The sequence below is a fragment of the Leuresthes tenuis genome, unplaced genomic scaffold, assembly GCF_036924035.1.
Source record: "Leuresthes tenuis unplaced genomic scaffold, fLeuTen1.0.hap1 SCAF_4, whole genome shotgun sequence".
In the NCBI taxonomy this organism is placed as follows: domain Eukaryota; kingdom Metazoa; phylum Chordata; class Actinopteri; order Atheriniformes; family Atherinopsidae; genus Leuresthes; species Leuresthes tenuis.
Genome location: NW_027325358.1, coordinates 22,520,162 through 22,531,272, shown reverse-complemented (window position 1 = coordinate 22,531,272; position 11,111 = coordinate 22,520,162). Strand labels below are relative to the sequence as shown.

The window sequence follows — 11,111 nt, the reverse complement described above, 5'->3', positions numbered from 1 at the left end:
GTCAACAATGTGCTGAGAAAAGAGGACAAGCGCTGACTTACGAGTACATCTCACTTTATTGATTAAATTGACAAGACTTTAAAGTGTGAAAATGTGCCAAAATAAAACAGCGTAAATATGACTTTATTAAAAGACTCCACAGTAGAAGCTATAATCCAGAAATGCACTGAGCTCAGCAACTTTCTGAAGCCAGTGATGCATGAAAGTAAATATTCCCACAAGACAATGTTTTGTGGACCAGTTCAGCTGGAGCACCTGAATTAAAAAAAGCAAGAGTTTTAATATGTTATCTGTTCGCGACCCGACTTTTACGACACATTGGCCTCCTGATTGATGAGGGTGTTGAGGTCCAGCTTCGCCTTCTCCAGAGCTGCAGCCTTGGCCCTCCGCGATGAACGCACTGCTGGAACTGACTCTGGCACATTTTCTCCATCGCTGTCACCAAAACAGAAGCAATAACTGTCTAGTTATGGAACTCTAAATAAATGCAATGCTTCCCTTGTAGTAAAAACACCTCTGGACTCACCTCTCCTCTGATGACTCTGCTCTCCTGCTGAGTTTCCTGCCCGTTCTACCAGTACCGACTTTCCTCTGACCTGTGCAAACAAACACTCTGGTTACCTCCCAGTGCTGAGTCAACTTCTTCATTCAGACACACGAGAAGAGCTCTAAAAATAAAATCGAGCTGTGCACAGAACCTGCATCACCTCTTTTGGGTCTCTTGGCAGATTTTGATGGATCGTCTGTTGCAGCCTCTGTGGAAACATGGCAGACACCATTCATATTTCTCCATTTGCTGCTGCACTGTTTACATGACAGACTGACAAGGATGAAGTGCGACATTTTTAATCCACTTAGCACATTTCTGACAATAAAGCAACCCTCCTATTGGAAGAATTTCTATTTAAAGCTGCTGACCGTCTGCATTGACGTCCAGCGGTTGCAGTGCACTTGCGCGGAGGAGCTCGGCCTGTTCTTTTGAGTCCACCAGCTGATGCATCATCTTCTCCAGAGCGCGGAGGCATATACGATCCTTCACCACCTGAAAGAGACAAGGATGGAAAGCCAGAGATAAACACCTGAAGCTGACAGGAATAGCATTAGTTTTAGTGAAACAGACGATTCAAAGTAATCATTCATAATGACGGGAACATTTGAATCCAAAACAATCCCCTCAGCTTCCGGCGTACTAAATAACAGGTTGAACATTAAAGTTGTTAAAGCCGAACATCAGCTGTACATTTGCTCCTGTGCCCTTCTGTCTGTTTGTACCTGCGTCAGCTGCTGCAGCAGCGTCTGCAGGTCCTCCCTGACGGTCTCGTCCCTGCTGAGCTCCAGGTTGCTGAGGGTTTTGGCGTAGAGACGGACCTCAGGGGCCGCGGGGTCTTTGAGCATCTCCCCACACATGCGAACTGCCAAGTAGTCATGGACGCACACCTCCTGTGGACACATACAAGCGCAAGCAGTGGGATTTATCATATTTCACATTCTCTTATCCAATCATCTCAGGGGACCACGCAAACCAACTGAGGCTTTCTTTGACTTCAGTGGCTGCTGCTTACCTCTGTGTTAGCTGAAGGTTTAATAAGGGCACTTGGGCGCGTCAGCTCAACAAGTAGCTCCAGCACATTATTAATATCCACCTCAGCTAGCGGAGAGGTGGCCGGGGCGTTCATCAGAGTCCGAACTGTCGGCAAGAAGCTCTCCTCCACAACCTCCTGGTGGACTCTGACACACAAACAAGAACGGTAGGTTATGTTAGGTCAACAATCCCTTCCTTTAGGCTTGTACCAACCATCCAGTTGTAATGACTCGGTGTGTGCATGTGAGACCTGCTCTCGCGGGCATAGAGCTGGAAGAAGACGCCGAGGCAGTGCCGCAGGCGCATGTCGTCCTCCGTCACAGGATTGTACCACAGCAGTATCAGACGTGAGAGCATCTTGGCACTGGAGATGCGGCCTGTGTACATTAGCTTGGCCAAGCCCTCCGCCGTCTCTGTCCGGAGATCAGACACCTGGGAACGTTTTATGTGCCGATATTTCATTTTTCTATAAAACCAGACACACGGTGCAAACTGTAAGCGTATAAACTGCACCCCACCTCACTGTCCAGGAACTCTGAAAGCATCACCAGTATACTCTGTGTGGTGTCTTCTGGAACATCTCCCTTGTCCTCGGCCAGCGCTGCGTCGTCCTCCTGCTTCTCTGGTGACGGGATGGGATTGGCCGCCTGAGTGGAGGCGCTTTCAGAGAGCAGCTGGAAGCCGAACAGCAGCAACAGGTCGATGACGGCCCGCAGAGCACTGATACGGATCTTCACCTCATCCAGCTGGGCAATCTGGAAACGCACGCAGCAGAAGACGGAGTTCTGTCTGTGGATATGTCTCAAAACCAAAATCACATTCAACTTAGATGCAACTACACCTGAAAGTATTTCCAACGATTGGTTTTAGAATGAAACCCAACCGTGTGAAGTCACCTGTAGCAGCAGGACCATGTGGGTTTTGGCCAGCTCCTTACTGTGCAGGGTGCAGGTTCCCAGGCACACTACGGCCATGTTGCGCACAGCAGGGTGAGCGTTCGCTATACTGGGCAGAACCTAACAGAGATGGAGAGAAATGGCATTACCAACCAACGCTTTTTGCTAAGCATGTTTAGCCAACCTTTAGCTTCTACTCTTTCTTTGGTCAAATATACCTCTGACTATTTTTTAGGGATTTTAAGTCCCTCTTCCGTGTATTTTAAATATTTTTTAGCCTGTCTTGCAAACATCTGAGAATTTGCTGCTTCTGTTTAGTTTGAGGTTTTCCTTTTCACACTGTCCAAAGAACTTATGGCGTTGCCTTTCCCCATTTCTAGTATTGACTTTAGTGTTAAGGTTGCATGTGCGGTTTCCCTCTGACAGCTCCACATAGACCCGTCTGTGTAGTGATCTGTAAACTGCTCTCCAGCAGCTCTCGCCCGCGCTTCTTTATGCTTTCCTACTTAAAAGTACTGCAGTATTCTATTAAAGCTTCCTCGTGTCTCGACTGCCACAGTTAAGCTAAAGAGCTACTTTTAGCAGCATTTCAAGATGTGGAGTCTTGAAGCTGGAAAAGTGCTTTGATGTCTTTTTATAGCCTCCCCTGCTTTGTAACCATCTGTGTCAGATCCTAAATAACTTTAAGGAGCCCATGTTTGTTAGCCTTGTTATCACAAGGTTTGAAGAGACTGAGAATTTAGCAGCGATCATTAACTGCTGACCATCCTTCCACGTCATCATAGCTTAAGGCCATATTCCAGATTACTCTTCAACTGCTGCTCTGTGTTAAGTAACAACATCTGGAATAAAGGTGACTCCTCAGAACTCTTTGCTGAGCCATTTTCTTGCTCTTTGTCTGCAAAATCAGCAGCTCTGATGCACCACATTTGTAAAACACGTTGGACTCATGTCACCTTTGGTAACGTTCGTAATAAAGTAAGTGAAGTTCAGATTTTTTTACCAGTGAGGACATTAAGGCGCTTGTAGTTGGACCGATTCGAGTCTTGATGTTAATCTGCTTCAGCAGCTCGGCACACATTGTCAGACACCTCAAAAGAGTCTCTGGGTCATTCTGGAAGAGAAAACAAATTCTAAACTGAAGATAACTTCCATGAAATGAGAAGGAAGAGACGTTTCCCCTTATCTGTGTTTGTACCTTCTCGGTGCGGATCTCTTTGTCCGCGGGCTGGTTGCTCTCTGCGATTTCCTGGATGATTTGGTTCCTGCGGTCCTCCAGGTTTGTGATGGAGTTCTTCAGCTCCGCAGCCTGGCTGAAATCCTGGGTCGTGATACAGTCTTCCAGAGTTTGTTTGGCCTCCAAGATACGCACCTTCACCTCTGCAAGCTGGGTGGGAGGAAAGGGAGGAAAAGCGAGTTGAGGACAGAAACAGAAAGAGACAATCACTCCTGGAGAAAACTTCAGAGGATTGACTGCTCAGACAGACAAACAGAAAAACAACAACAGCTGAGGCTCTGGGCAAGGTTACAACCCTCTAGTGGCCTTTACTCACTGAAAAATGAAGCGATGGAAGACCAGGTGCACAGAGTGGATAGAAGCTAACACTTGGGGTAGGACTGACTTATTTAGCTGTATATTATTATTTGGCTTCCAACAGTGCTTACAGAAAGCAGCAGAGATGGATCGACAACCACCAACACAGCCCATAAGCATACATGCCCATCACAGAAACCACAGAGGTTCACTGAGGACAAAAAGTGGGAGAGCGAGTAGATCAGGCAAAGATGGGCTTAGTGCACACCATATGCACCTTCCACTCGGCTCGTTAAAATGTGCTTTGTCTCCAAATATAAACCATCTGTCAGCTGGAGGTAGAACAGGAGAAACAAAGAACAACAGAAACGGAGTATAATTAGAACAGGGGAGTATAATTAGAACAGAGTGAAATTAAGAGAAATGTTGAAGAGATGAACTCCAGAATCCCAATTTAAGGTATTTGAGTACCAACCGAGGCACATTCTAGTAATACACACAGCGTCTGTCATTATTTTCAGTAAATTGTTTTTAGAATAAGAACATCCTTTTATTGAAGCCATTTTTCTGAACAGTGCCAACATATACTGCTTGAATCCATCCACCAAACAATTGGGTAACCCATCGATCCACCCACAAACAGACACTCCAGTCAGAGCACTGAGGTCAGCGAACCAGCTGCTCTTCAGCTCTGATTATGCTTGCTGCATTAGTCACCGTCTCAGAAAATTGTGACAAATCAACACAGCGTCACAGTCATTAAAACCCCTCTATATATGGTTTAAACTCCCTCCTGCCTTTTGTTCCTGCTCTGAGCCTTAACCACCCATCTGGATTTCTTAAATACGCTCCTTACAAAAAAAGCAGCAGCGTATGGCTGGTTAAAACAACACAAAAGCGCACCATCTACTGTGACATCCATTTTGGTGCACACCACCATTCGCTACAGGGAGAAAGGTGAGGAATTAACCAAGCATGAGCCTTTTCAGAGGGACACTCTAATCTGTGGAATTGCGCAGACCCTCGATCGGTTTAACACTCGGCTGAAAATCCATTTCTTCACAGGCTCATATTTTAGCTTTAATAGTGCAAGCATAGTATATTTAATTCATCCTTATCTGATGTTTTATAGTTTATTTTAACATATTTCTTGTTGATTGTGTTTTTTTCTCTCCGTATAACTTGTTCAGCACTTTTAGTCAGTTTTTGAAAGTGCTGCAGAAACAAAGTTTGACTCGACTCGCCCACCTGGACCTGCTGCCGGCGGCTCTCGTTTTCATCCACTGGCTGACTGGCCTCCATAATGGGCTCCCTCACGTCTGAGATGATTTCTGCCACCTGCGAAAAGAAGGCCAGCTGTGTTAAACATCAGTCTCAACAAAGCTGAACTTTTATCGTTTCTTTTCTGCCCAACTGGCTGAATTCATCAGGGGAAGCAGAGTATTTAGTTCATTGTGAGTGGAAAAGAAGTCCAAACAGAGTAAAGAGTTAAAAATAAAAATTCTAAATGTAACTTACGGTTTGGATGCGTCTGTGGTCATCAGGGATGAGGATGAGGAGCTTCTCAGTGAGCAGGGAGACCAGGGAGGAGGGGGTTTGTGGGAGAGTCAACATCTCCTGCAAAACAGCCAGCACACGCTTCCTGCAGACACAGATGATTAGGTTTGAATGAAACACCTCAACAAGGTGCTTATAATGGGCAGAAAATACATCAACTAACTAATTAAATCAGATGTGGGACGTTCCAAAGAGTCATTTATCATTCTATCTATCATTTCAGGACAAAAACACTGAACTGAGAAAATACATGGTATATTAGCTGCATTCCTGCCCAGTCAAACCTCCAAAAAGCCATTTTTGTCACAAAAACTCGGTCCTCGTCTTACCTGCCGCCCTCCTCGTTGGTGTCAAGGCAACCGATGAGATGAATGAGCTGTTGTGAGATGAACTCTTTGGTCATGACAAGTTCCAGCTGGTTAAAGTCAGCCCTCTGCTCCTCTGACAGCACAGGCACTGCCTTTAGATAGCTGCGACAGCCACAAGCACAAGTCAGTCAAACAGGCCAGTCGACTCAAAAACAGGCAGAATGACGGCATCAACACAACTGAGACTGCAACCAGAAGCCCAGGTCAGAGTGGTAAAGATAAGAATATACAACACGACTGTATCAGCAGCAGTGTAGGCCTGCAGCCACACCTCACACACAGCTGGCTCAGTTATCAGAGAGCCAACCACTCTTGTGAGCAGGTAAATGTTAAGCACGCCACTCAGTAAAATCACGTTTATTTACAGAGCATTTCACACCAAAGCATTAGAAGCACATTAGACAGGTGATAAAAAAGCAGAGTATAAAGGATCGTGTAAAACAAGCCGGTACCAGAGAAAAATAAATGGACTGCATTTATTCAGCAATTATAGTTTAAATGACCACTTAAAGTGCTTTACAAGTCAACCGACAGTCCCTCAGACACACAACCTGCCCTCCAACCTCACACACCAACTGATGTCGATGCTGGAGTTCGGTCTCCTTCGAAGGCAAATTCGTCCGCATACCGGAGGTCTGAACCACAGACCTTTCGATTAGTGATCTAAGCAACTAATACGGACTAATAACACAGACGATTACTGTGTTCCACCAGTTGAAAAAAATATCACACGCCGGATTAAACCACACAGAAGCAGGTAGCTCAAAGCAAATATGTAGTAAAGCTCGAGTTATTTACATTTACATACAGAAAGAGCTCCTCTGAGAACACCGGACCTGCCTTCAGACACCTGAAGTTACAAAATGGTCATTGGGGAAAATGTGTTTTTCATTAAAGAGTGTTATTATCACCAAGCAACTGAATTCACATTAGTCAATTACACAGAAAAATCCAGGAATTTTCAACCCGGGCCCTGTTTTCCTTTGTATTTGAGCAGAAAATACTGAAAGGCACAAATCATTTGCAATCAGACCCCTACTGAGCAACAGCTAAACAGCTGCAGTGTAATGTAACGACCATTAAACATGGCAAAGTAAAGGTGCTTGTATTCATATTATGCACCTTCCTTTTAGTGCCTCAGTTATTTTGCACAGGGGGTATATTAGGGGATGATTGCAAACGGAGAAGTCCTCCTCATTCCAATTGTTTCTAAACATCAATCTTAGCAATCAAAGCTTGGGAAATAAGGAAACTCCAAGCATTCATTTATTTCCATGAGTACTGAGCTGAAGAGAGCATTTTGAATGACAATGTCATTTATCTGAGTAGGTGTGAAGAGGCAGATAACTGAACATTGTAGATGAGGAGAGAAAAATGGAAACAGCCTAAGAGGAATTAACTATGAAGGCTCTCTTGTCCTGTTTGACAGGCAGCAGTCATCCCTGTCAGAATGTTCATTGCAGAGTGCACAGTACAGAAGCTGTTGCAACAGCGAGCCACAACTTAAGCCCCAAAGGTTGCATTTAATTGTGCACTTATGTTACACTGCAGCCATTTTCATTCCTGCTTAATATGGGTCCATCTGCGAAGAATTCTTGGGCCCATCAATAATTTACCCCCAAATCCATGAGAAAACGGGGCCCAGGGAGAAGAATTCCTGGAATATCCCTTAAATAAATCGTTCTGTAAAGGCAGTTATCTCTGATAAGTAGTGTTGTTCTGAACAGCTGACAGCAATAAAGTGAAATCCACAGGATCTCTTGATCTTCTCTTACCCACAGAGGTACTCGGCATAAGTGGCAGCATCTGGTAACACCTGCTCCAGCATTTCATCACCATCGTCTCCTTTGGCCTTGATCAACTCACACAGAGCTCTCCAATAAAGCACGTTTTCACAGGTCAGAGAGTCCACCGGGATCAGCTTCCTGTTAAAACGAGAGAAACACTTGATCTCCAGCCTCAGACGTTCGATTAATTAGTCTCGGGTAAGAGAGGTAAGCTTGAGAGTGTACCGGTTGTCGAGCTGGTCCCTGTTCTGCAGCAGCTCTTCAGCAGGTGTGCCCTTGAAAATGGCCTTTAGTGTGTCCATAGCTGTTTCTGCGCAGTTCTCCACATCCAGTCGATGGAGCAGCTCAATGACGTTTCCATCCAGCCGAAGCAGCCATGCCGGCAGGAGACGACTGCAAACCACCTCTCTCACTGCCTCTAAAAAAAAATACACACACGTGGAGTCAGACACAAATAGAAATAACTAAATTCCACAACGTGAGAAGTTGTTGCTTTTAACTGAACGTCTTTATTTCACTAATTGAAAGAAAACAAAAGAAACAGCCACATGCAGACCTTATTCACTGCGATGGACCTTCTTTTCAAACCATAAAAAAAACTTAATTGATTTTGCTGTAAGCTCTGGTGAAAACACTTCACACACACAAAACTATACCTGAGGTGTCGCGGAGGCCCTGCTGCAGCAGGCCAACCCTCTGTGCGATAGTTAGAGCTTTAATGTGAACCTTGTCAGCAAGAACCTTAAACAGAATCATAAGAAGACAGAAGGTGTTAAAAAAACAGGGTTCCAAACATTCCACAAGTACTTTAAACTCGTCTTCTTTGGCGTCTACCTGGTAGGCCAACTTGCGGACGTTCTCTTTGATGTCCCGAGTGCGTTTGAGGACTTTAGGGAGGGTTTGTGGGGACATTGCAACGCAGGACAGAACGGCCCGTCGCACCTCAGCATTAGTATCATTTTCCAAGATCAACATGTACGCTGAAAAAGAAAAGAAAATAAGGAAGTGGCTGAGCATGAGACAATGAGCAGACTCATGACAAAGAGAAAAACGCACAAACATACTCAGCAAATGAAGTACAATAAAATCTACTTTGGGGAATAATGATGCACAGCCATAAAGTGAGCAGGTAAAACGCAGCCTCACAGGAGTGGAGTCGAGGATACTTAAGATTAAACATGTAATATAATATAACAACTCCCCTGACTGTTTTGTCAACAGCTATTGGATTATGTCCTCAATTTGAAGGCAATATGGGAATAAAATAAAATAAACAAACCATTGATGGTGGGACAGTCGGGATCCTTCGGCTGCTGAAGGCGAGTCATGGCCAAAGCAGCCTGAATCCTCACATTGGGGAATTTGTCGGTGACACGGACCAGCATGGCTTGGTGGATGCGATCGAAGAGATCGTCATCAATCTGGGCATTCTCCGCCATGCTGCCCAGCAGCTTGTTGATCAGCTGGCACACTCGAAAACGCACGGCATGACTGTTGGCTTTGTGAGACTGAAAAGAGACGGAGGGGGGAAATGGCCAAGTCAAAACATGTTGTGACAGGAGAAGAAGAAGGAGGAGCAATACAGGAAGAACTATGGACAACGGTCGAAGGAAAGGAGATAAGAAAAATAGAAAAACGATACAAAACAATGTTTATACCTCCAACAGGAAGTTGAAGATGAAACTCAAAAAGGGATGATCCTCTTCATCCTCCTCCTCTTCTTGCTGCTGCTCTTCCTCCTCCTCTGTTTTAGGTGGAGGCTGGAAACTTGCGGCGAACCTCGCGACAAACTCAATGACATTCTCAACAGCGGGCTCACGTTTGTAGACAATCATTGCATACTTCAGGTAGTGGACGAACTCCTCGTGGAACAGTGTCTTGTCCTCAAGCTGAAGGATGAGATGGATTGTGTTGTTAATGATGGGTGACAGGGGGTGTACACCGAAAGAAGCAAAGGTGAAAACAACCGGATAAATGAGAGACCAAGTCATCGGTAGTGGCGTCCATCGGGAAACAAGATGTCTCAGCTTTCAGTTTCCAAGATCAAAACAAGATGCAGAGAAACACTTTGCAGGCTGTAACTTCTTTATATTTGTGATGGCCTTCGGGAAAGTTAAAGTGTACCCAAGAAGTTTTCGGTTTGAACAGAATTTGATATACTTAAATGTATGTGTGCCTGTGAGCTACTGTTTCTCAATTTATTCCTCTGCAGTGCATTTAATTCTTTTGTACTATTAGGCTTTACATTTTGAAGCTCTTTAAGAGTCTTCACTTTGCCTTGTGTTCCTCATATAGCCTCCCTTAAATTGGTGCTCTTTTGTTGTCCTTTCGCTGTAAAATATAAAAACAAATAGACTTGCATTTTCTTAAAATCTGCTTAAAACGAAGATGTGATCTTGCTCTGTCGAAATGAGCCAATAGTGCACGTCTATCAAGAAAAAGGCACATTATCGCCACTTTACCTTGTTGTAGCGGCTCTTCAGGCTCGCCACCAGCTTCGCCTTGTTATTATGGCCCCTCTGAGCACGCTGAAACGCCTCCTTGATGTCTATTTCATTGTCCGCGGTCATCTTTCCTTAACAAAAAGCAAAGTGATACACAGAGTTACTCAAACATCCTTGACACTTTGCCGAGAGTAAAGCGGCTGCCTGTTGTCTCCTGTGTCTTATTAGCTAACCTCCAAAGCCCACATCGCCCCAACTCCCACCGAGACAAGAGCATGAAAACAACGGAACAATACTGAGTCGTTCTAACCTTGCTACTAATATTTTACATAGTCATTTATCAAACTATCATATAACGCTTCGTATTATGCTGAATAACCCAACTTATTTGGAATTTTAAAACAAACCTTTTTGTAAAAGTTTTGCTATCGCAAAACTGCCGCCTGTTTTCAAATTCAACCGTAGAGGTTTGTTCTTCTTCTTCTTCTATTGCGGATTTCGTTGGTGGTTGGAAACATTACTGCCACCTATTGGGCTGGAGGCTGGTAAAACTACCAACACTAACCAACCTGTGTAATTTTGCATACAGTAAAGATGTATTCCTGTGTCAACGGTGTCTCCATATTCTTGCCATTTCTTTCACTTAAATAATTTTCAGAATACCTTTTACCCCTTCTTTACTCAATGTAATATCATATAATATCATATATATGTTTTGATATGGTAGAAAATTGTATTTTTACTGAATGTTATTACAGTGATAGTCTTGCCAATGTGTCTACTTCCCCATTATATTCAAAGTCAGGAAACCAAAGAAAGGAAAGACCAAAACTTTTGTGATGCAGTCAGCACATAAATGAGATAATTCCTTAAGATATCCTATCTGTATGATGATTTAATACTTTCAAGAGTTGACATATTGCCAGAGGAAATCAGTGCACTG

General features: G+C 44.2%; 1 protein-coding gene across 2 annotated transcripts; it reads right to left on the bottom strand.

The window, feature by feature from the left end:
• Window positions 1-33: 33 nt before the first annotated feature.
• ncapg (non-SMC condensin I complex, subunit G) lies at window positions 34-10,332 on the bottom strand. Of its 2 annotated transcripts, none has more exons than XM_072383248.1 (21): window positions 10,187-10,332; window positions 9,383-9,613; window positions 9,004-9,232; window positions 8,559-8,704; window positions 8,381-8,465; window positions 7,950-8,142; window positions 7,713-7,862; window positions 5,899-6,039; window positions 5,531-5,654; window positions 5,261-5,350; window positions 3,677-3,865; window positions 3,482-3,592; window positions 2,479-2,598; window positions 2,101-2,337; window positions 1,833-2,014; window positions 1,563-1,728; window positions 1,273-1,440; window positions 919-1,042; window positions 699-755; window positions 527-596; window positions 34-435 (listed from the first exon to the last, which is right to left on the bottom strand). In XM_072383248.1, the coding sequence occupies exons 1-21, from the start codon at window positions 10,292-10,294 to the stop codon at window positions 309-311; spliced, it is 3,048 nt and encodes a 1,015-aa protein (XP_072239349.1). In that variant the 5' UTR covers window positions 10,295-10,332; the 3' UTR covers window positions 34-308. The 2 variants fall into 2 exon arrangements, with proteins under 2 accessions (XP_072239349.1, XP_072239350.1); XM_072383249.1 differs by having other exon boundaries at window positions 708-755.
• Between the last annotated feature and the right edge of the window lie 779 nt (window positions 10,333-11,111).